Source organism: Geotrypetes seraphini, chromosome 4 (assembly GCF_902459505.1).
Source record: "Geotrypetes seraphini chromosome 4, aGeoSer1.1, whole genome shotgun sequence".
NCBI lineage: Eukaryota > Metazoa > Chordata > Amphibia > Gymnophiona > Dermophiidae > Geotrypetes > Geotrypetes seraphini.
Genome location: NC_047087.1, coordinates 21,916,394 through 21,941,589, shown reverse-complemented (window position 1 = coordinate 21,941,589; position 25,196 = coordinate 21,916,394). Strand labels below are relative to the sequence as shown.

The following is a 25,196-nucleotide window of genomic DNA, read 5'->3' as shown; positions in this document are numbered from 1 at the left end:
GGGTCGATCCAAGTAATAAGCAAGAGCATGTTTATAATCCAATGTGTAGAGTGCTGCTTTACCAGGGTGAGAATGACCCAGTGTGCAGAAGTAAGAGATATGAGGAAGACTACTGTATTTTCACTCATATACCGCGCACCCGTGTAAAACGCGCACACGGGTATAGCGCGCGGGAAACTGTAATTTATGTAAATAAATTTTTATATACTCCGCACACCTGTATACCGCGCATGCCGCCCCGACTCTCCCGTCGCCGCCCGACTCTCCTTTCGCCCGCCCCGACTCTCCTCTGGCCACCCCGACTCTCCTTTCGCCCGCCCCGACTCTCCTCTCCCCCTTGAAGTCCTGTCCCCACCCTGAAAGCCTGATGCCCCCCCCGACATCCGATTCACCCCCCCCGCAGGACCGCTCGCACCCCCACCCCAAAGGACCGCTCGCACGCACTTGCACCCGCACCCCGAAGGACCGCTCGCACGCACTCCCACCTGCACCCCCACCCCGAAGGACCGCTTGCACCCCCACAGCCTCCCGACCCCCCCATCATGTAGAAGCTCCTACCGTTGTCCTGCTGCTTCCTCTTGGCGGTCCCGGCCCTTCTGTGAGCCCTGCGTCTGCGCTGCTTCCTCTTCCGGCGGTCCCGCCCTTTCTCTGACGTCAGAGAAAGGGCGGGACCGCCGGAGGAGGAAGCAGCGCAGACGCAGGGCTCACAGAAGGGCCAGGACCGCCAAGAGGAAGCAGCAGGACAACGGTAGGAGCTTCTACATGATGGGGGGGGTCGGGAGGCTGTGGGGGTGCGGGTGGGAGTACATGCGAGCGGTCCTTCGGGGTGGGGGTGCGAGCGGTCCTGCGGGAGGGTGAGTCGGACGTTGGGGGGGGGGGGGAGAACTATGTAAAAAAAAAGTTGTAAAACGCGCTCACGCGTATAGCGCGCAAGGTTATGCACGGTTTGTAAAAATCGTGTATAACGCGCGCGTTATATGCGTGCAAATACGGTACTTTTTGAGTGAGATGCTTGAGAGATGAAGTTGAAAGTGGTTCAAATGGAGGCTTCATTAGAATGGAAAATATAACATTAAGGTCGTAAGTAACTGGAGGAGGCTTGAGAAGTGGCTTGTTATGATAAAAGGCCTTGCATGAATCTGGAAACCAAAGGATATACAGAAAATGGCCTTTTATCCAGTGATGTATGAAAAGCACTAATAGTGCCAAGATGAACTCTGACTAAAGTAGTTTTGAGACTAGAGTTGGAAAGTTGTAGAACCAATGGAAGAAGACAAGTGATTGGATCTATGGAGATCACACCAAACTATGAAGCGAGTCCACTTGAAACAGCAGTGCTATATGGAAAGTTTTCTAGAAGCTTCAATGATGGCTGATACTGGCGCACATAGTGCAAAAGCATCTACTCGCTGGGATACTATGTTGTGAGTGCTAGCAAACATAGATTTGAAGTGTGATGGGTTCCCATACACTGAGTTGTAGGAGAAGGGACCACGGTTGATGTGTCCACTGAGGTGCTATGAGAATTATGGTAGTTTCATCTTGGTGAAGTTTGAGTAGAGTGTTCCTGACTAGAGGTATTGGAGGGAAAGCATAAAGAAACTTCACTAGTCGAGGAAGAAGGCATCCGACTCCAGATGATTAGGAGTATAGAGTCTGGAATAGAAGAGTGGAAGTTTGTGGATGTGAGGGCAAGCAAAAAGGTCCACTTCTGTGATCCCATAATCCAAGAATAGCTGATGAAAGACAGTTGATTTGAGTGACCACTTGTGAGATTGTAGGAGTTTGCTCAACTTGTCTGCTAATATACCTATGTTCATTCTATCATTCTCTGCAAGAAAATTCCCTAGTCCCCCATATGTCTTGTCTGTCTGTCCAAATTAGATAGTCCCACACCTCCTCCACTCCTCTCTCCTTTCCACTTCCATCCTTTCCTCTTTGATGGTCAGCATATGACAAACATGGAGCTAGGGGCTCCCATCCTATCTATCCTGGGCAGCAACTACTCCACCCAGGGCAGATGCTGTCCCATCTATCTTTTCTGTCTTGCACAATGAAAGAGAGACTGCTCTCTAAAACCACAGGTAGCTACTGTTCAAAAGGCTCCCATCATCTCCTTAATGTACCCTTATCTCAGCCTATCTGGTGAGGGCTGACTCCTCTTGAAGGCAGTCCCAGGACTAGATGAAGTGCTAAGCATTAACTTTTGTGGCTTGGGTATCTGGTGCCAATTTTTCCAGCTCTGTTTTCCCATTTATTTTTGGTGTATGGGAACAGCAAATTAATATATAAGTCCCAAAATATCTTAAATAACAATACTAACCGGTAACCGAAATAACCACTGCCTCCTGTAATAAGGACAGTTTCCTTAGTTAGCTGCTCACAGATCATCTTTTCCTTTCAGAATGGCAAACCAAATTTACCTTGAAAAGAAAAAGAAATCACACAGAGTGCTGTAAATAGGTATCATCATGAATAAGAATCCACCATTTTCCATTCCTTCATGTCATAAACAGCTACAACATTACAGATGCTTTCTGGAGGTCTAAGAGGATTATTCCAGGAAGTGTGGACCTTAATTCTTCTTGGAGGAGACAACTTAAATACACTTCCCCCTCCCCATTCGCGATCTCGACACTTGTGGTTTCACATATTCACAATTTTTTTTTTGCTTAGTTTAGGACGTTCCCACCTCCCTCCAGCCTTCCTCCCGGCATCCCGGCCTTACCTGGTGGTCTAGCGAGCTTTCAGGGCAGGAGCGATCTTCCTACACTCCTGCCCCGTGTAGATCGCCAATAGGAAATGGCTGCCATGAGCTCCCATCGTAGTCTCGAGAGACTATGGGAACTCACGGCAGTCATTTCCTATTGGCGATCTACACGGGGCAGGAGCGTAGGAAGATCACTCCTGCCCCGAAAGCCTGCTAGACCACCAGATAAGGCTGGGATGCCAGGGGGGTGGGGTCAGAGCCGGACGAGAAGTTATTCGCGGTTTTTCTCAATTCATGGTCTGGTTCTGCCCCTATCTCTCGTGAATACCAAGGGAGAAGTATACACAAACTTTTTTCTTATCAGTTTGCTTATTTTCTTTAGCTTTTACATTGCTTTACTGTTTTTGGTTTTATTTCTGTGCTATTTTGCTTCATTTCTTTTAATGTTCACTTTTCTGTATTTTAGAAACCCAGCTCTGGATCCTGCTGACTACTAAGCCCAGTAGTCTGTCCACTGGTCCTTGTGATGCAAACCCAGTCTAAGACCTTTACCCTCACATACACGGATTCTCTGTGCTTACCCAAGCTCTCTTGGATCCTCTAACTGTTGGCCATCACCTCCTTCACTATCTGGGAGGCTGTTTTATGTATTCATCTATTAAGCTTTTGCACTTCTAAAAAAAATATTTATTTGGATTTAGAGCATCCCTTTTTAGTAACGACTGAAGGTGTTATCTTCAGGTACACTAGACATTTCCCTGTCCTTAGAGAGATTACAATCTAGTTTTTACCTGAGGCAATGGAGCCGAGTTGCCCATGATCACAAGGAGCAGCAGTAGAATTTGAGTTTGGTTTGCCTGGTTGTCAGCTTGATGGTCTAATTACTAGACTACTCCTCTACTTTTTTGTTCTTTAAAAAGAAGCAAGTAATATATTTTTTTATTTATTTAACTCATTTTCTATCCTGTTTTCACCAACAAGCTCACATGCGTAATATACAGTTAACGGGTTACAAATTGCTTCTTCAATACAAGTTTTTATCCTAACTTGACACATACTAGGGATCTAATACCAATATACATAACACTGGCCAACATTCATTTTGGTGCCTAAAACCTTGGACCTGGTTCTGGGCATATTTGACCTGCTGATTCCAAAAATGGCAACAGTTTTCTCCTATTAGCTCTAGTTGTTGAGATACAGAGCATGTGCCACACACCACTCTTCACTCTGCTCGCCCATTAAGAAATCAGGATATTTTAATGCAGTGTTTAAATTAATATCTTTTAAGCATGAAGAAACATGTTAAAAATTAAAAGAAAAGTGTACAACATGAAAATCTACTTATTTCATACCAAAAGCACAAGTTTATGATACAAATTTTCCAGTCATTCAACACACAAGCTCCTTTTATAACACTTCCGAGAGCGGGATCTGCCAGGACAATCCCGCATAAGATTCCAACAACAGTCTGCCATCGTGTGTGCATCCCATCTTCCTTGGTATCTGGCTTCCATTGTTTTTATGTCTTGGTGAAATCTTTCACCTTGCTCTTTGCAAGGTTCTCCGGAAAGCGATCTGACTATGCAGATAATGGACTTTAACACTTGTTACAGCCAAGCCTGTTGAAATGAAAGAGCATATCCTCTACTAATTGTGTGTAGTTGTCTGCCTTCTTATTGCCAAGAAATTTTTTCACCACAAGAACAAATATGACGAAGACCACGTACCACGTTAGTAGACTTCCTTTGGACCGACTCCATCCTTTTTATATCTTTTTGAAGGTGCGGTCTCCAGAATTTTACATAAAATTCCCCTTTACCAACTGTATCATGTTTTTTTTACCCTGGCTGCGGCGGTAACAGCTCTGACACTCATAGAATTCCTATGGGCATCAGAGCTGTTACTGACACAGCTGGCGCTACAAACCATGCTACAGTTTTGTAAAAGGAAGGGGTAAATAAGGTCTCATGAGATTCTTATACAGAGGCATCAATACCTCCTTTTTCCTACTAGCCATATCTCTTCTTATGCACCCTAGCATCCTAGCTTTCACCATTACCTTTACAACCTGTTTGGCTACCTTAAGATCATCACATATAATCACAACCAAGTCCCGTTCTTCTGTCATCCATATAAGTTCTTCACCCCCTAAACCGTACTGTTCCTTTAGGTTTTTGCAGCACAAATGCATAACCTTGCATTTCTTAGCATTCAATTTTAGCTGCCAAATTTCAGACCATTCTTCAAGCTTCGCTAGGTCTTTCTTCGTGTTATTCACACCATCTGGGGTGTCTACTCTTACAAATTTTGGTATCATCCGCAAAGAGGCAAATATTATGCGACAGCCTGTCAGCAATATCACTTATAAAAATGTTAGAACAGGCCCAAGAACAGAACCTTGAGGTGTACATCCCTTTCCTCAGCGCGATCTCCATTAACCACTACCCTCTGTTGCCTTCAACTCAACAAGTTCCTGACCCAGCCTGTCACTTTGGGGCCCATCCGAAGAGCACTCAGTTTATTTATTAGACATCTGTATGGAACACTGTCAAAGGCTTTGCTAAAATCTAAATACATCACATTTAGTGCACTCCCTCTATCCAATTCTCTGGTCACCTAATCAAAGAAATTGATCAGATTTGTCTGACAAGACCTACTGAATCCATGTTGCCTCCGGTCCTGTAATCCACCAGATTCCAGAAACTTTATCATTCTCTGTTTTAAAAGCATTTCCATTAATCTGCTTACCACAGAAGTCAGATTTACCGGCCTCTAATTCCTTACTTCTTCCTTACTTCCACTTTTGTATAGAGGGACCACATCCGCCCTTCTCCGGTCCTCAGGTACCACTCCCGACTCTAGAGAGGCATTGAAAAGGTCAGTCAGCGGAGTCACCAGAACTTCCCTAAGTTCCTTTAGCCCCCTCGGATGTACATAATCTGGCCCCATTGCTTTGTCCTTTAAATTTAGCCAGATCCTCATGAACAATAACCTCTGAAAATCGATCAGGGTCTACCACTCCTCCATCTCTACTTCCGTTTGTTTTCTGCAGTCCCGCTCCTGGCGCTTCAGTTGTGAACAGAGAAGCACCGAAGATTTTGGAACCATCTTGGTTTTGAACTTACATCCCAAAGCCAGTGTACGAGTAGTGCCTAATCCTGCCAACTGAAATCAATGCTGCAAGTCACATAAAGCATCAGGATGAGGTAGTGAGAAATCTAGGACTGTCCCAAAATCTCTGGCAGTCCAGGATTCACGGAATCCTGGAAAATCCTGCAAATCTTTTTTTTTTTTTTACCAGGATTTCCATACTGTTAAATGAGAATCCTGGAGATTCTAGTTTTACTTTGCTCCTTTCTGCCTATAGATCTATAATCTTTAAGAACGTGAATGTCTCACATATTCATTCTTTTTTTTACAGCCACACATTTCACTAAGTCACTTTTACTATTATAAGCAAAGCCTAGGGGCAGCCTGTGCACCGAAACCAGAGATGAAAGAACACAATAACATGCGTTACAAAAATTTCTATCCCTTCCCAGTACAAGCCAAGACTCCTAAAGCGGCTCAAGTACACTCCACGGAAGATGGATAGAGCACAACCCACACCTCACTTACCTCCTTCTGCAAGGGACTGACACTTCCTGAAGCAGACGCGGGAAAAATACCAGTCATGTGACCAGGAGCAGACGTCACTCAAAACCTTTTCTCCTCTCCCATTCGTCCGTGGAGGCGGCGCCAATACAGAAAGGAAGGCGGGCACTTGTGTACTAGCGCGCGACTATACGCGTCATGGCGTTTCCATGGCAACTCGCGCACGGCGCTCTGGCTGGCGCGGAGGCTCACTTTCTCTTTTTCGGAACGGTTGGTGGCCCCACGTCTCAGGTCGAGTTTAAAATCTTTGCGCGCGACTTGCAAGCTGGCTTCCGCATTTTGCTAGACTCCGGCAGTGACGTCTGTTGTGTGTGCGGCACGTACCAGACAGAGCCCCTCTCCCGTTCGTCTGTGGAGGCGGCACCAATACAGGCAGGAAGGCGGGTACTTGTGTACTAGCGCGCGACTACATGCGTCATGGCAACTCACGCGCGGCGCTCGAGCTGGCTGGCGCGGAGGCTTACTTTCTCTTTTTCGGAACGCTTGGTGGCCCCATGTCTCAGGTCGAGTTTAAAATCTTTGCGCGCGACTTGCAAGCTGTCTTCCGCATTTTGCTAGATTCTGGCGGTGACGTCTGTTCTGTGCGCGGCATGTACCAGGCAGAGCGCGATGGCGGGAAAACTGAACATGGAGGAGAGCAAGGCCTTGTTTTTAAGATTGGAAGTTGTTAGTCGCTCCTTGAGTAAGCGCGGGGAAAAGCATAGGGGGATTCTTCAGTAGTGCAGGGAATACATTTTTATAACTTTCAATACAATTCAGTAGAAACACACACTGCATTAAAATGAATGCTAATGCAGTGATTACATGTGCTGGGACTATGGAAGAAAACGTTTCCGTTGTGTGGCTAATCTGAGGAAATTTTGCTAGTGCAGGGCCATGTAGAAAGGGTTGGTTGAGAGGAGTGTCTAGTAACGCCTGGCTCTCCCCTCAGCTTTAGCACCCTGCACCAGGTGTCTTTTTGCATTGCTCCCCCAATCCCCCCCTTTCTCTAGCTAAAAAAAATCACTGTCTAGTTTTATTTATTTATTCAATTTTCTATACCGTTCTCCCAGGGGAGCTCAAAACGGTTTACATGAATTTATTCAGGTACTCAAGCATTTTTCTCTGTCTGTTCCAGTGGGCTCAAGAGAAACAATGCTGGAGAAGTGATGTTCCTGATATGGACTTTATTAATGAATCAACTTAACAATCTACATAAAAACCTCTAGGACCCAACAAGCCCTTCTCACACAGAGTTTCTGTGGATTAGCATATTTCGATTGTTTAGTTTTTCCACGTATCTTCACCTTAGGACTATTGGGGACCCCTGAGGAAGACATTCTTGTTGAAACATGAACTGTGTTGGGTCCCAGGCTCTCAGTGGACTGGGTCCTAGAGGTTTTTATGTGAATTGTTAAGTTAACTCATTAATAAAGTCCATATCAGGAACTTTACTTCTCCATAGTGTTTTTTTGTTTCTCTTGGACTTTTTTTCTGTGGATTTTACAGGGTTAATTTTTTTTGTTCTTGTCCCGTTGGGCTCACTTTCTATCTACTGTATCCTTTCCCAGACTCACTTTTAAATAGGAGGCAGGAGCAATGGACTAGGCAGAGTCAGTCTGCCTTATAAAATTCCATCCCATTCTGCTGCCTGTTCAACTTACAAGTATCCATTTGTTAGAGTAATATTAGCGGTGAATGACATGAAGTTTTGTTTTTTATTTATAACCCGCCTTTCCCAAGGCAGCTCACAATATAAACATACATAATAAAATACATATAAAACAAACAAGGTAAGCGACCAGTGCTTTCATAAATGCAAATTTCTTAATGCCCATATTTCATTTTGCAAAATAAATGCCTTTTCAGTAATTTCCTAAACACCTCAAGATTGCTTTGCTTTCTAATGTGTAAAGGTAGCCGGTTCCATTCTTGAGGGTCCCTACAGAAAAACATAGTTGCACTTTGAGGTATTCAGTCTCAGTTCACTTACCGATGGCCCAAACAAGTCACCATGATGGACAGAGTGCAACTTGGATAAAGGGACATAAGCTTGAATAATACCCACCAAACCTGCAGGAGCCAGACCATTCAAGCACAGGTAGATATCACAAGCAGTCTAAAATATATACGGTCTTCCAACTTCAACCAGTATAACTTCACATATTCTGTGACATGTTCAGTCTTTTCCAAACAAAAAAGTTCTAACCACTGAGTTTTGAGCCACCTGTAATGCACTCAACAGGGTTAATGGTAAACCCAAAAGCTCAAGATTACAATAGTCCAAACATGATAATACCATTGACTGCAAAATGACCCTAAAGATGCTAGCAGGCAGATACGGTCAAAGCCTATTGAAGAGCTGCAATCTGAAAAAAAAAAATTTTTATCAAAATATTGAACATGGTTTTTAAAGGTCAATTTTGAGTCCACCACAACATCTAGGTACCTAACTTCTTCAGAAAGTTTTATCGCGGTGTTCCAAATCTGTAAAGACCCAGGAGTTTCTTGCACCTGTGATCTCTGAAATAGCATCATTTTCATTTTTTGTACATTCAGCTTTAACCTACTACCCTCCATCCATTTCATCACATTCATCATCATTACTTGCAGTCGTTCCTCCATATCCCATTAACGGTTCATTGTCGGTCGCGTGTGAAACACCAGCGCGCTGACAATGGAGGGCAGACAATTCAGCGCAAGACACCAGCGCACCGCGGGAAAACTTAGTTTTAAAGAGCTCTGAAGCGGGGTGTGAGTGGGGAACCCCTCACTACTGCATAGTGTTCGCGCTTCTGTTGGGGGGGAGGGGGGTTTGGGGGTTGGGAACCCTCCATTATAGAGCAAATGGAACTTTTTCTGATTTTTTTCGGGAAAAGTTCCATTTTCTCTATAATGTGGGGGGGTTGTCCCCCCCCCAAAGCAGTGCAAACAGTATGCAGTAAAGTGTGTGTGTGTGGGGGGGGTCCCCACTCACACCCTGCTTTGGAACTCTTTAAAACTAAATTTTCCTGCAGTGCGCTAGTGTCTTGCGCTGAATTGTCGGCACACGATTGTCCCGTCACCCCATTAACAGGTAGCAAGGTTAAAATATCATCGGCATAAACCTGGTAGCTAACCTCAGAATTCCGCAGCAGCTTATAGAGAGGGAGAAGGTATAGATTGAAAAGGGCAGCTGAAAGCACTGAACCTTGAGGCATACCTATCAGTAACATAATACGTTGGGAAACATCACCATTCACTCCCACCTCTTGTTGCCTATTTGACAGAAATGACTGAAACCAAGCCAGGACCAATCCTGAAATCTCAAAAGCTTCTAATTGACCTAATAAGATCTGATGGTCCAATGTGTCGAAAGCTGCCAATATATCAAAAATGGCCAAATATTGACCTCCATTATACAATCCCCTGCGCAACTCATCCAGCATCAAAATCAATAAGGTCTCAGTGCTGTGTTGATGACAGAAGGCATATTGATGAATATAAAAAATGCACTGATCAAGAATTTTTGTCAGTACTGGCAGCAAGGATACTGGACAAAAATTACTAATGTCTTGGACTCTCAACTTTTTGTCCTTTTCAACTGGTTTGACTGTTGCAAGCTTCAACATATCTGGGCCAGTCCCCTCTTGTAAACAAAGATTCAGCAGAACCGTGATTCTTGGAACTATTTGTTTCCCCAAAAGCTTCAAAATTGCTAGGGGGCAAAAATATGACATTGTTGGTTTACAAGAGTTCAAGGTATTAGCCATCTCAAATTCTTCAACCTGCTGAAAAGACTCCCATTTCAGAGTCTCTTCAGCAGTGTCAACAACATCTATACTCCTCAACGGAATACACTGGATAATTGAAGCAACTTTTGAAGCAAAAAAGACATTAAGTTCATCAGCAGAAAAAGGACTTGTAGAGTTCTCAATAGTCTCATTCCCACACCACGTCCGCACTAATTGGTATAATTCCCTAGGCCAATTGGTTCTTCACTTCCAAAATTTTATCTCGATAAAACTGAGTTGTAGGTTCCTGAACTTTGATTTTATAAACACTCCAAGGATCTATATCACTCTCAAGCATACTCTCACCACACATGTTCTAACTTTCTCAAAAACTTACAACTCAACAAGTCGTCAGTCAGCCACATGCTTTTTTTGTATTTTCTTTTCCCGCATGGGTGCAACCAAATCACGTGCAGTTTTCAATGTCCTTTGCCAATCCTGAAATCCACCTGCAGAGTCAACCATATCAATGGACTCTAACATAGTTCATAAAAGAAGCAAATCAAAGCAGAAAATAAAGTATACCAATCCTTCTACTGCTTTAGTCCACAGTCAAAATTAAAGGAAGGGGATGAAGAAAGCAAAAGTGGAGTTCAAGGAAAAATTATGTTCTTACCTTCTAATTTTCTTTCCTTTAGACACAGCAGATGAATCCAGAGACTAGTGGGATAGCGCACATCTACCAGTAGGTGTCGATAGAGATAGAGCAGGTGGTCCTCTTGGATGGAATTTCTCCTGGCCTATTAATATCACTCTTTGCCTAAGCATCAGGAACAAGCAAACTGCACAGGAAAAAACTTTTTTCCCATAAACACTGACAAATGGAACTCTTCCCTGAACTGAAACAAACTACTAACCATAACATGCAACATACACACCCCGCGAGGGAACCAACATCAGATAGCAAGAAATGGTGGGGCTCTGGATTCATCTGCTGTGTCTAAAGGAAAGAAAATTAGCAGGTAAGAACATAATTTTTCCTTCCTTAGCAACAGAAGCAGATGAATCCAGAGACTAGTGGGATGTAGCAAAGCAATTTTTAATCTGAGTGGGAAGCAAATGCCACCATCTTCTCCATGACCAAACTGTCACAAGATGCCTCTACGCGCCACCACATCCAATCGGTAATGAATAGAAAACATGTTTGAGGACGACCACGCCACCGCTGTACAAATCTCTTCCAAGGAGAATCCCTGGGACTCAGCCCATAAAGTAGCTACCACTCTAGTCGAGGGAGCATGGAGAACCGCTAGCAACTGCTTACCCGCCACTAATCCAGGTGAAGCAATAGCCTCTCTGACCCAAAGGGCCACCAATGCCTTGGATGCCACCACACCTTTGTCGTACCCTGTGAACAAGACCAAAAGATGATCCAAATGACTAAAATCGCTAGGAAACCAAAGGTAGAGAAGGCACAGACACATCGAGCAATCGCAATGATCAAAATAGAAACCCTTAGTCCTCCCTGAAGGAAGTAAGAAGGAGACGGAAAGACCGTGTCAGTAAGATTAAACTCAATTGCTGAAGAAAAAAATGAACCCTCGAAGGACGAAGCCCACAAGAAAAAATGATAAAAGAAAAACTCACTTTTCTGGGTGGGTTTTTTTTGGGGTTTTTTACCGACAAGATAAAAGAAAAATATATAAGAACGAGAAAAAAATAGAAAAAGTACACGAAGCAGGAAGGCAAAAAACAGACTGAACAGAGTTCAGAAAAACATGACTTTGCTCTGCGGAAAATGAAGAACTGAGGTACTGTGAGTGAGCCTACATCGGGCGGGAAGGCACTCGCGCATGCACAGTGCAGGCAGTTGTGAAGTTTCTAAAAACTTGAAATGGCAATGCACTTTGTGATAGGGAAGCCTCTGTCACGTGGAATAACCCTGCTCTAAAACCCTAAATCCCTAAAGCTAAGCCAGTTCAGCAGCCAGAGAATAGGGTTTTAGGCAGAGTAAAACAAGCAGGCTTAAAACAGCCATCCACCAGGAAACCCAGTAGGGAGGGCTCACAAACCACAGTCTAATTGCCATTATTCCTTTCCCAAGAGCAGAGAAGTTTCCCTGCAAAAGCTGTGAAACAGAGAATCAACCCAGAAGGGGCAGGGCTACACTGGGGAAACTGCAAGCACTTGTAAGCTTTCAGACATGAAGCAGAAGGGAAATAAATTGACCCCAGCTGTGGCTGGAAGAGAGACTCGAGCCCAGCCCACAGCTCCAGGCTGCACATTCCCTCCACAGAGACAGAGAGGTAGCTTTTTGCCACCCAGAGAAGGACAAACAAATTCCTCAAGCAGCTAAGTACTGGGACCTTGCAGAGAGTTTTGTAAGGGAAAGGCAAAGTAATGCTACAGAGGGGGGAAGGGAAACTTGGCCAGCCTGCTCTTCTAACTACCCTGAAGGGGGAGGGGAATGGAAAAATATAAATGCAGAAAGCATGGAAATAGCTGAGTATGAGTGTGATACCAGTAGTATGGGCTTGGAGAGCCATGCTAATATCCCAGAAGAATATAATTATAAATAGCTGAGTATGAGTGTAATACCAGTAGTATGGGTTGGGAGAGCCATGCTAATATCCCAGAAGAATATAATTTGCCAGAAGAAGGCATGGAGTTGTAATGAAACTGCTCACCAGCACTGCACTTTGCAAACGTCTCCCCAGCCAGAATATTAAATGAGCTAGGAACATGTATGTACTTGGGGAGGGCTACAGAGTGCCAATAAGAAACAGGGACCAAGCACAAGTGCTAGGGGCAGTGGCGTACCCAGGGGGGGGGGGGGGATCCGCCCCAGGTGCACGGGCCCAAGGGGGTGCACAGCTGGCCTGCCACCGGGGAAAGGCTGCCATTGCAATTATCTGAAAGAAGCTGGCGCCAGTTCTCCCTCCCTCCGAATTTGCCCTGCTTCTTTTCCCGCGGGCCGACCAACTATAGCCGTCCGACGTCAATTCTGACGTCGGAGAGGACGTTCTGGGCCGGCCAATCGCTGCCTGGCTGGCCCGGAACGTCCTCTCCGACGTTAGAATTGACGTCGGACAGCCAGAGTTGGTCGGCCCACGGGAAACGAAGCAGAGCGATTTCGGCGCCGGCCTGTTTCCGACGGCCAGTGGCAGCCTTTCCCCGGCGGTGGTGGCAGCATGGTGGTGGCGGTGGCATGGGTGAGGGCAGGGAGAAAGAAAGAAAGGGGGGGAGACAGGGAGCAAGAAAGAAAGGGGGGGGACAGGGATCCAGAAAGAAAGGAAGGGGAAGGGTGAAAGAAAGAAAAAAATGGGGCATGGGGAGAGAGAGAGAAAGACAGACATAGAGAAAGAAAGGGGGCTTGGAGAGAGAAAGAAGGGGGCAGGGTGAAACAAAGAAAGAAATGGGGCACGAAGAGAGAGAGAGAAAGACAGACATACAGAAAGAAAGGCATGGAGAGAGAAAGAAAGAAGGGGGCAGGATGAAAGAAAGAAAAAAATGGAGGGAATGAGGTCTGGAGGAGAGTAAGCATACAGGAGGCTGAAAGAAGGGAAGAAATATTGGATGCACAGTCAGAAGAATAAAGTGCAACCAGAGACTGATGAAATTACCAAAGGTAGGAAAAATTATTTTATTTTCAATTTAGTGATCAAAATGTGTCCGTTTTGAGAATTTATATATGATGTCTATATTTTGCACTATGGGCCCCTTTTACTAAACTGCAATAGCAGTTTTTAGCGCAGGGAGCCTATGAGCGTCGAGAGCAGTGTGGGGCATTCAGCGCAGCTCCCTGTGCTAAAAAACGCTATCGCGGTTTAGTAAAAAGGGAGGGAGCATATTTGTCTATTTTTGTATAGTTGTTACTGAGGTGACATTGCATAAAGTCAACTGCCTTGACCTCTTTGAAAACCCATGGAATATAAATGATAATTAACATTTTCTCTGCGTACAGTGTGCTTTGTGTTTTTAAAATTTTATTGTTGGTAGATCATTTTGACTTGGCCACGAAGGTAAGAGGGGGGAGGGAGGGGAGCTGCTGAAAGACATCTAGTAATCCTTGCAGGCTTGACTGTGCAGGGAATTATTTTTGTAAAATCATGTTTTGTTATGTGACTGGCATTATTTAGACTTTAATTTCTATGAATGAATAGAATGAAAATGATATAAAATTACTTGCTTGTTTTTATGTGCGTGCGCTGAAGGAAAGTGGAGAGAGAGTGTGCTGAGGACGCTGAAGGGAAATGGGAAGAGAGTGGGGAGAAGACGCTGATTTATAAATTGACAATTGTACAGAATATTGTTTCTTTTTATACTTTAATATAATAAGTTCAATATAAAACAATTCAAGGCTTGTGTGGATGGAATCAAGTGGTTTGCGGGGATGGGGACCAAGCTTACGGGGATTAGTCCAATAAAATGGTATTTTCTTATTTCTCATTATTTGTTTTATTTTTATTTGTTAATTTGTAAAGTGGTGATTGTTATATATCAGTTTTTCAAATTTACATCTACTGTCTTTATATTTTGCACAGTATTAGAGGACATGTATTACTGTTTTTGTGGTGTTGCATTGTATGCAGAGTCTGGTTTCTTGGCGGTTCAGTTTAACTTTTGTCTACATATTTCTATTTTTAGTTTGTGATTATTCCATATTGGGCAAGGGTGTATCTGTCTGTGTGTATGAAAGGGACATGGCTTTCTGATAGCATTGACTGTACAGGATCAATTGACTGTGTGGGATCTGGCTTGTTTAGTTTTACAATGTATGTGTTGGTATTCTAGTGCTCACTGCAGTGTTTAAGATGCTGCCTTTTCCTAGGTACACTCTTGTGCGATATGTGGGTTGTTACTAAAAATCATATTTTTGATATAGAGGGGGGGGGTCAAAAAATGATGGGCCCCACTAGGTACGCCACTGCCTCCAAGAATATCAAGTTATACGATTCCTTTATATCTACAGACTACTAAATGTGATGCATTCTGTTATCAAACATTAGTGAAACTTACATAATTTAAGTAGTTTTGACATTCTATGGCTTTTTCTAGGACCTTTTGATCTTCTGCAAGAGATTGGACACAGGTGCCTGGAGTTTGGGGGCAGGAGGAAGAAAACCCACACACACAAAACAAAGACAGCTTTATTCTTCACAGAGTAAATTAAGACATGAAAATTAACAAGTGACATACTGAAACCTATGCTCTCTCACATGCATTGCCTATATGAAAAAGCAAAAGATAATGCAGACAGGACAGAATTCTCCCTGCACCATCTCTGAATATTTTCCAAGTTTTGCATCCATAGCATGCCACAAAAGCTCAGATCATGATACTCACCAGCCAATCTGCCTTGTATATTAGTTACACTTTAAAAACTAACACTACTACTACTAGACCTAAGTCCATCATATTATTCTTTCCTTTCAGCCTCACAGCTTGATTTCTTACATGCTTTGTTTCTTGTTTATTTAAACTTCTGCAGTATGTCATTGTCTTTATTTCTTTACTTCGTAAGTCTCTCCTCACAGGGTTTATGGTATAGGCTTGGGGTGCCCAATACGTCAATCGCGATCGACCGGTAGATCTCTAAGGCAACCGAAGTTGATTGCAGAGCCCATCCCGGGCTCCATGATAGACTCGCATTGCCTTTGCGATCTACCGGGCCGATCAGCTTTTCTCTCCCCAACGTCCCCCACCGCCGTCCAAAGCTCTCCCTGCAGAAGCTTTCTCCCCAAAGTCAATTCTGACGTTGGAGAGGAAGTTCCGGGCCAGCCAATTGCTGCCTGACTGGCCCGGAACTTCCTCTCCGTCAGAATTGACATTAGGGAGAAGGCTGCTGGCCTGTTGCAGTGTCGGAAAACAAAGAACTCGGCAATGGCGGCGTCTGTGGTGGCTTGGGGGCCTAGAAGTCCGGCGTGTTCCCAGAAGTCAGCGGTGGCTTGGGGGCCTGTTCCCAGATAACAGCCCCAGCAGTGGCTTGGGAAGGGGAGACAGAAAGACAGAGACGCAGAACAAGGAGACAGACAGGGAGGCAGACAAGACAGATGGGGAGGCAGAACAGGGAGACAGAAAAGACAGGGAGGCAGAAAGAAAGTGGGGGGCAGGGAGACAGAAAGAAAGAGAAAATGAAAGAAAAACAGAAAGGGGCAGGGAGACAGACAGAAAGAAAGGGGAGGGGGCAGGGAGAAAGGAAGAGTATAGAGTGGGTAAGTGGGGTTTGGGTAGGAACTGGTCATGTTAGATAGGTTTTATGTATTTTTTGAAGAGTAGGGTTTTAGTATCTTTAAGGTTTTATAGTCTGTGGTCGATGATAACAGAATGGTGATTTGTCTGTCCAGTTTAGCTGTGGTTTATTCAAGCATTATCCTTTATCAGAAGAAAAATTGAGTCCATGCATTTTTAAAAATTTATATGAAACACCCCCCCCCCCCCCCACTGCATATTGTAATGTTTTTGAGAATGGAAAAAGATGTAAAATGAGTTAAAATTCTGGACCAATAATGAGTTTCGACTGCTATGATATGCTATCTGAAAGACCAGCGGGATATGCTATTTGCTACTTGAAAGATGCATCTCTGAAGGTCCTAAAATTTTTTTTCCTTCTGATAAAGGATAATGCTTGAATAATCTATAGTATGCTGATGTGAATACAAGTACTTGAGAGTGTTTTATGCCTGGGGTTTGCTGAATAGTGTTATGTGTTCCCCTGCATATTCATCCTACTCAAAGTGGGAATACAATATGTCTGTGCATAGACCCTATACCAGCAGTAGATGATGCAGTATCTCTAGGTTTAACCTTGTGCTTCCTCATAATGCTTCTGCATGAGGAACTTGGTGCTCCTTAGGGGTACATATCCTTTTAGGCATGCCCATAAGTAGAGACTAATGGGCCTCTGAAAAGATCCCAAACGAAGTCAGGAGATCTTATCCTGCAAGTATCTGCTGGATCAGTGGTTTGATGATGGTCTGGCTTACTGGTCATAGCACAGTCTTCCTATTTACATTTTTTTAATTGTTCATGAGTAGACTGGGTTTGTGATATGTATTAGTTTTAATTAATGATTAGATTGGAAATTCTTAAATAATATTTATTTTCTATTGTTTTAACACGCATCCAGGAGAGGGTGGGAGGAGGGGGGTATCTCTTTTGTAGTCCCTGTTTGAAAATATTTGATGGGGAGGGGGTTTTATTCTGTCTGTATTGATGTTGACAGATTATAAGTGCTGATTGTGATTATTTGTGTATATGTATGTATATTGTTTGGGGGGGGGAGATAGGGGCTAACTTCTGTAGCTTGCTGCACTGAAGAGTGGCCAACATTTGAATACCTGTCAAATAGAACTTTGTGTATGAAAGCGATGGCAGGTATTGCTGTATATCCCAGGTATTGCTGATAGAGGGCGCCATTGAAGCATGCATGACATTACTCACGAGATCCTTTTTACTTTATGCACATGTTCTTTTTTAAAACCAGATCTTTGCCAAAGCTTTGCAAACACACCTGTCAGTTTGGTTCACTGCCATACAGAAAATACTAACACTGGTGGAAAAAAAGAGTAGCTATTAAACTTTGGATACAGATGAGTAATTTTAGAGCAGCAGTTGACATCTGTTTAGAGTGCTTGGCTGTATCTGCAAAATGCTTAAACTTTTGGGTTGCAAAGAACTGAATTAATGAAGAGGAAATGAAAGAAAATAAATTTTATGCAAAGTTTTTTTATGGGTCGAGATTTTATGACACGAGAGAGCATTATACCTGACTGCCTCTAAAATGTGCAGGAAAAGGATTTTGGCCTACTGTTATACAGTATAAGCAAATTTAGGAAGATTTTAATAATTGGATAAGCTTACTGCTAAGCAAATGGAACTCTCTATACGGTTGAGATATCTCGTATGCATGCATGTTCCAAGATCATAGAGCTAGCAAAGAAAGCTACTCATCTGAATGATAATAATCTATCATAATAAAACCCTAAGCACGCATGCACACTTCAAACGCCGTGATCCCTGACTCCGTGATCCGTACTTCTCTGGTGCTGCATGCGCAGTAGGACCCTGTGGCGGTTTCTCTATTGGCCTCCATTCTCATACACATACATGCCAATGGCTTCCCCCCTCCCACACCCCAGCCAGCCTGCGCCTTGACGAACGTTGCACAAACAAGAACTAGCGGCGTTTCCCCAAGGCAAGACCAGCAGCGCAAGCAGCCGCGGTTTCATCAAGCAGACGCGGGCCATTTGCTAGGCCGGTCTACTTCGATAATGCGAGGTGGGCCGGCCTAGCAAAAGCCCCGAGGCTGCCCGGGCTAGCGGATGCTGGATAGGGGAAGCAGGTAAGGGAGAAGGGGTACTACTGGAGATAAAAGGGGAGCAGGGAAGGGGTGCTGCTGGACAGGGGGGAGGTAAAAGGAAGCGAGAAGGGCTACTGCTGGACAGGGGGAGCAGAGAAGGGGTGCTACTGGACAGGGGGGAGGTAAAAGGAAGGGAGAAAGGCTACTGCTGGACAGGGGGGAGGTAAAAGGAAGGGAAAAGAGCTATTGCTGGGCAGGGGGAGCAGGGAAGGAGTGCTGCTGGACAGGAGGGAGGTAAAAGTAAGGGAGAAAGGCTGCTAGCACCCGTTAATGTAACAGGCTAAAAAACTAGTTGTCATAGAAAACCATTTATAGAGTGGAAATTTACACAGTTAGTAATGCCTTCCCTTCTATCGTGTCTCAAACTGGTTTAAACAATTTTGTATCAAAGCAAATTGTAGTCAGGTGCACTGTCCTTTTGACAATCTGTCTCTACACAATTTATTGACAAAAGGTCTTTAAGTCACACAACAATGTTAGATGCAAGGAAAATAAAAGATTACTCATGCATAGTAAATTGATAAAGACTAGCATGGCCAATCCAGTCAGCCGATCCAGACTCCATGTGCGTTATTCTCTCCCTTTGTCTATAAGGCAACTGACATCCGCTGCAATCTCTCCCTACATGCATCTTTTTTTTTGTATTCTTTAAATTGTGAAAGTCTATTTAAATTTTATTCTAAGTGGAAGTTCACTATGGGGCTCATAATCGAAAGAGAAAAACGTCCATAAACCGGCCTAAGTCGGCACTTGGATGATCATAAACGAAAGATGTCCAAGTGCCGATAATCAAACCGGGTTTTGGGCGTATTTCTAAATGACCTAGGCCTTCATAGTGCCGCTGAACGACCATAGCTAAACAGGGCGTTTCAGAAGGAATGTCGAGGGCGGGATGTATATCCGAAAGTTTTACAACAGAGCCTAGACAGAACTTGGACATTGTGACTTAGATCATTTAAAATATGGTCTAAGTCACAAAAAACCACCTAAAGTCACCAGATAAGCACTGCAAACACATAATACAGATCCCCACACACTATCCCAGTGATCACCGACTCCCCCCAACCCCATAAAAATCGTAATCATACCTTTAAAATTCAGCCTCCAGACCATCGCCTGGCATAGGAAAGCCTAGTCGTCCAGCACAGAGGCAGCTTAAGCCGTCTTGGGGGTGGGTTAGGGACTCATGAAAATGAGGACCCATGCCCATAAGCCCCTGTAATCACTGCATTGATACTTAAACATGTGCACTCCTCTATACACCCCCAAAACCCTTTTTTACTGGCATATAAGTGGGTCTAGGGGATTCTGGAGGTGGTTTGGGGGGCTCACCATGACCTATAAAGGAGCTGTAGTGAGGAGAAGACATGGCACTCTTTTTGTGAAGTTCACAGTAGTGCCCTGTAAGGTACCCCACTATTTAGGTGCCATGTCTGGGTATTCAGTCCATCACTTTGCAGACCCCTCCCACGTCCAACAGGGCTTGTTCTAGGCATTTTTGACTTGGTCAAAAAGTTGGACAAAAATGTGGTATAAAGATGGACGATTTAGCGACTTGGACGATCAGATAGGCAGGACGTATAGTTAGACGATTTTCAAAACAAAAAAAATTTTGGACGTATTTTTCGAAAACATGTCCTGGGCTGTTTTTTACTTTGGACGACTTGCAGCTTAGACGAAAGCGGACTTAGACGTTCCTTTCGATTATGCCCCTCCACACTTTTATTCCACAGTTTTGCCCTATATATGGGGAACCTCCTATGTTAAACACACACCATTTTGAATTTCATTTGTTTGTTTTTTTACCTCACCTCTTCCCATGGAAGAACATTGTAGATGTAATGACATCTTTAGTCAGTGCACATCTTACAGCAAAGATGGTGAGAGAATAGAAATAATGTGGGCTATAGGTAAGTAGGATCCAGGAGCAGTTGGAACTTGCAACTTTGCTTCAGTTTATTCATGCTAAAAGACAGAAGGTAGAGGGGCAATATATAATTTTTCTATAGTCGTATCTATGAGATCTGTCTATGTCAGATGTTAGTATTAGTTTGATATGGACATTGAAGCCCTGCTGATGAGGTATTATGCATTCATATAATTTTCTCTTTATTTCAACAGAATTTAGAACCCATCCAAACAGGATTTGTACTGAAGGAAAAGGAAAAAGCTGTTTCCAGACATGAAGCAGTTTAAATGCTAGAAGAGTGTGTATACAAGCTCTTCCTTGCTGACTTAGCGCAGTGTTCTCCCTAGAAATTTTTTCCAGCCAGGTGGCATGAAAAAGTAGCCGGGTGGAGTGGGATGGGGAAATCTGGTGGTGGGGAAAATTAACCCCCTCTTTTACTAAGATGCGCTAGCATTTTTAGCGCGCACAAACCCCTGCGCTATGTGGGAAAACTAGCGCCAACTCAATGCTGGCGTTAGCATCTAGCGCATGGCAATTCCTCCACTTGCTAAGCGCACACTAAAACCACTATCGGAACTTAGTAAAAGGAGCCCTAAATGTATACTATTTTTATTAGTTAATTATTATTATTATTTTCCAATGCTCAATATGACTTCCTTTTTTAAGGTTTGACACTTGTGCCAGAATATTTTTACTAAATTTAAGAAGTATTTGCCCTCTTTCAAATGGTATAGAGGTTTAAAAAAGGGAAAGGCATTAATGAAGTCATTAGGTTCAATCTAGCCATTTATTTCTGCATGAATTTAAACAACTTAAAAAAAAGATAAATATAGCTCATCCAGTCATACAAGAAATGGCTCTACAGCAGGGGTGCCCACACTTTTTGGGCTTGCGAGCTATTTTTAAAATGACCAAGTCAAAATGATCTACCAACAATAAAATTTTTAAAAAAAACACAAAGCACACTGTACGCAGAGAAAATGTTAATTATCATTTATATTCCACTGGTTTTCAAAGAGGTCAAGGCAGACGATTCTATGCAATATCACCTCAGGAACAACTATACAAAAATAGATAAATATACCCCCTCCTTTTTACTAAATCGCAATACTGGTTTTTACAGCAGGGAGATGCACTGAATGCCCTGCGCTGTTCTCGATGCTCATAGGCTCCCTGCGCTAAAAATCGCTATTACGGTTTAGTAAAAGGGGGCCATAGTGCAAAATATAGACAGCAGATATAAATTCTTAAAACAGACATATTTTGATCACTAAACTGAAAATAAAATCATTTTTCCTACCTTTTTGTCTGGTGATTTCATGAGTCTCTGTTTGCACTTCCTTCTTCTGACTATAAATCCAATATTTTTTTCTTTCTGCTCCTCCCCTTTTCTTTCTGTCTCTCTTTCTTTCTCTCTCCCGCTGCCCCCCCAAGCCATCGTGCCAATTTCTCCACTTCCCCGATTCTTTTCCTACCCCCTAAGCCACCATGCCGATTTCTCCCTGCTTCCACAAGCCGGACCAGGAATGTACAAGCGCCGGACTCACAAGACTTCACCTCTGATATCAATTCTTACATCAGAGAGGAAGTTCCAAGCCAGCCAGGCAGCGATTGGCTGGCCCAGAACTTCCTCTCTGACGTCAGAATTGATGTCGGAGGTGAAGTCTTGTGAGTCCGGTGCTTGTACGTGCCTGGCCTGGCTCAGGGAGGCAGGAAGAAAAAGATTGCCAAGGCAACGCGATCGACTCACATTGCCTTTGCGATCTACTGGTCGATCGCGCTCGACCATTTGGGCACCCCTGCTGTTATAGTATCCTGTCCTGACCTGAGGAAAGGGGTTTAGTCCCCCAAAACTGCCTTATTTCCATTTCCTATTTATAAACTTTAATCAATAGATACAATATTACTTGATTCTATGGTAAAGCAACAAAATTTTTTTTTCTACCTTTTGTCGTTTCTGCTTTAATCATCTTGTCTTCACTCTTCTTTCTAGCCAGCATCTGTCCGCTCTGTCTTCCATGCAGTATCAGCCCCTTCTATCCACTGTCCGCCCTCTCCCCGTTCCATATGGCATCTTCCTTCTTTATGCTCCTTCAATAAACTGTCTATCCTGTGGCCCTTCTCTTCTCCTTTGAACATGATTGATTTCAGCTCTGCCACCTCTCCATTTTTCTGTCTCTGTCAACACTCCGTCCCCTATGCTCTGGCAAGTCTCTCTTCTCTTCTCCTTTCTTTCCTTCACACCCCACAGTCTGGTATCTTCCCTTCCCTATTCTCTGGCATCTCACTTCTTTCCTTTTCTTCCATCTCTCCCTCCCCCTCCATGCTCTAACATCTTCTCCTTCCTTTCCCCCTTCCTTTTCTCTTGGTCTGGCATACTTTCCTCCTTCCCTCCAATCCCTGGCATCTCGTTTCATTCCCTCCCTCATCTTCTTTCTCCCTCCAGTTGGGTGCAGCAAGTCTCTCCCCCTCTGCTCCCTTTCCTCCTTCTGTCACCCAAGGTCTGGCGTCATGAACTTCTTCAGGCAGCAGCTTTCACAATTCGCTGCTGTTGCCAACTTCGGGCCTTCTTCTCTGTCGGGTCCTGCCTTCATAGAAACAGAAGTAGGCAGGACCCGGCAGAGAGGAAGGCCTGAAGCTGGCAACAGCAGTGAATTGTAAATGCTGCTGCTAGCCGAAGAAGTTCATGACGCCAGGCCGAGCACCCGGGGCAGACTGCTACACTTCCCCCCCCCACGACCCTCCTATCTCTCCCTCCCATCATGAGACTCTAAACAGCACTGCTCTACTCTAAGCAGGCTGCTTCAGCGCTTTCTCCTGCCGTGATTCTCTCTGGCATGTCACTGATGAGGGAAGGAGGGAGATATGGGATAGGGAGAGATCGGGTTTGGGGGGCGCCCGGGATGATGATGAGGCTGCTGCTGCTGCCAGCGAATCCAGCAAGGGTGAGGCCCCAAAGCACAGCACTGGCGGACCCCCTGACCATTTCAGGCCCTAGGCCTGTGCCTACTGGGCCTATCCTTTAATCTGGCCCTGCTTCCCGCCCCCCCATATGCCCTGACATCTCTCTCTTCCACTCCATGGTATGGTATCTCCTTTCCCTCCCTCCCATGGTCTTTGCATCTTTTTCCTCCTTTTCCTGATCTTCCTTCTCTCTCCTTCCCTCTCTCTCCCCAATTGGGTGCAGCAGCATTTCTCTTCCCTCTCCCCCTATTGGGTACAGCAGCAGCAGCAGCATTTCTCTTAACCCCCCCCCAATTAGGTACAGCAGAAGCACCAGCATTTCTCTTCCCCCTCCCCCTCTAATTGGATACAGCAGGGCCGCCATCAGAAATTTCTGGGCCCCTTACTGAGCAATCCTATTGGGCCCCCCACGCACACCTTCCCCCCCTGACCCCCCCTTCTTCCATGGGCCGAAAACACACATACTTTTCTCTGTCGCCGCACTCTTTGACCAAAAGATTTGTAAGCCTGCAACCATGTCAAGGTAGACTCTTTCAGCAGCTCCCCTCCCTCCCCCTTACCTTTGTGGCCAAGTCAAAATGATCTACCAACAATAAAATTTTAAAAACATAAAGCACGCTGTACGCAGAGAAAATGTTAATTATCATTTATATTCTGCGGGTTTTCAAAGAGGTCAAGGCAGATGACTTTATGCAATGTCATCTCAGTAACAACTATACAAAAATAGACAAATATTCCCCCTCCCTTTTTACTAAACCACGATAGCGGTTTTTAGCGCAGGGACCTGCGCTGAATGCCCCACGCTGCTCTTGAAGCTCATAGGCTCCCTGCACTAAAAAACGGTATTGCGGTTTAGTAAAAGGGGGCCATAGTGCAAAATATAGACAGCATATATAAATTCTCAAAACGGACACATTTTGATCACTAAATTGAAAATAAAATCATTTTCCTATCTTTGGTAATTTCATCAGTCTCTGGTTGCACTTTATTCTTCTGACTGTTCATCCAATATTTCTTCCCTTCTTTCAGCCTCCTGTATGCTTCCTCTCCTCCAGACCTCATTCCCTCCCCAAACTTTTTCTTTGTTTCACCCTGCCCCTTCTTTCTTTTTCTCTCTCTCCATACCCCCTTTCATTCTGTATGTCTGTCTTTCTCTCTCTCTCCGTGCCCCATTTTTCTTTGTTTCACCCAGCCCCCTTTCTTTTTTTTTTTTTTCTGGCTCCCTGTCCCCCCCTTTCTTTCTTTCTCCTTGCCCTCCCCTATGCCATTGGGAAAATGCTGCCACTGCCACTGGGGAATAGGCTGCCACTACCGCTATCGGAAACAGGCCGGCGCCGAGTTCACCCTGCTTCTCTTCCCTGCGGGGTCGACAAACTCTCGCCACTCGACATCAATTCTAGCGTCGGAGAGGACATTCTCGGCCAGCCAGGCAGCAATTGGCTGGCCCAGAACGTCCTCTCCAACGTCAGAATTGACGCGGGTGGCGAGAGTTGGTCGGCCCCACAGGGAAAAGCAGGGAGAACTTGGCACCGGCCTGTTCCCAATGGCGGCGGTGGCACTCAAGTGGCTAAAGAGACGCAGTTTGCCAGCCTAGGGAGAACACTGGAGGGTGGCCAGCTGTGCACCCCCTTGGGGCGTAAACCCGGGGCAGACCGCCCCCACCCCCACCTTGGTATGCCACTGTCTGTACCTCACTCCCTCCCTATGACCAAAAATTCTCCTTTCTTCTATTCCCCGTGTACACAACCATCTCTTTCCCTCCCTTCCTCTCTCCCAAGTCCTTGCCTTCTGTGTCCAAAAATGCATTCCCTCCCCCACCTCAGCATCTCTTTCCCTCCCTTCCTCTCTCCCAAGTCCATGCCTTCTGTATCCAAAAACCCATTCCCTCCCCCACCTCAGCAT

The 25,196-nt window shown here is 44.6% G+C and overlaps 1 protein-coding gene across 7 annotated transcripts in view; it reads right to left on the bottom strand.

Moving 5' to 3' along the window:
• SDR42E1 (short chain dehydrogenase/reductase family 42E, member 1) overlaps nt 1-25,196 on the bottom strand; it is a 55,751-nt gene that overhangs the window by 6,845 nt on the left and 23,710 nt on the right. For 2 of the 7 annotated variants that reach the window (XM_033941449.1, XM_033941446.1), the window contains exon 2: nt 2,324-2,423. In XM_033941449.1, coding sequence (XP_033797340.1) covers nt 2,324-2,391 — 68 coding nt within the window. In that variant the 5' untranslated portion in view covers nt 2,392-2,423. Of the gene's footprint in view, nt 1-2,323; nt 2,424-3,501; nt 3,521-4,065; nt 4,085-6,331; nt 6,811-25,196 lie in introns of those variants that run through there. The other 5 variants (XM_033941445.1, XM_033941447.1, XM_033941451.1 and 2 more) reach the window with 5 other exon arrangements.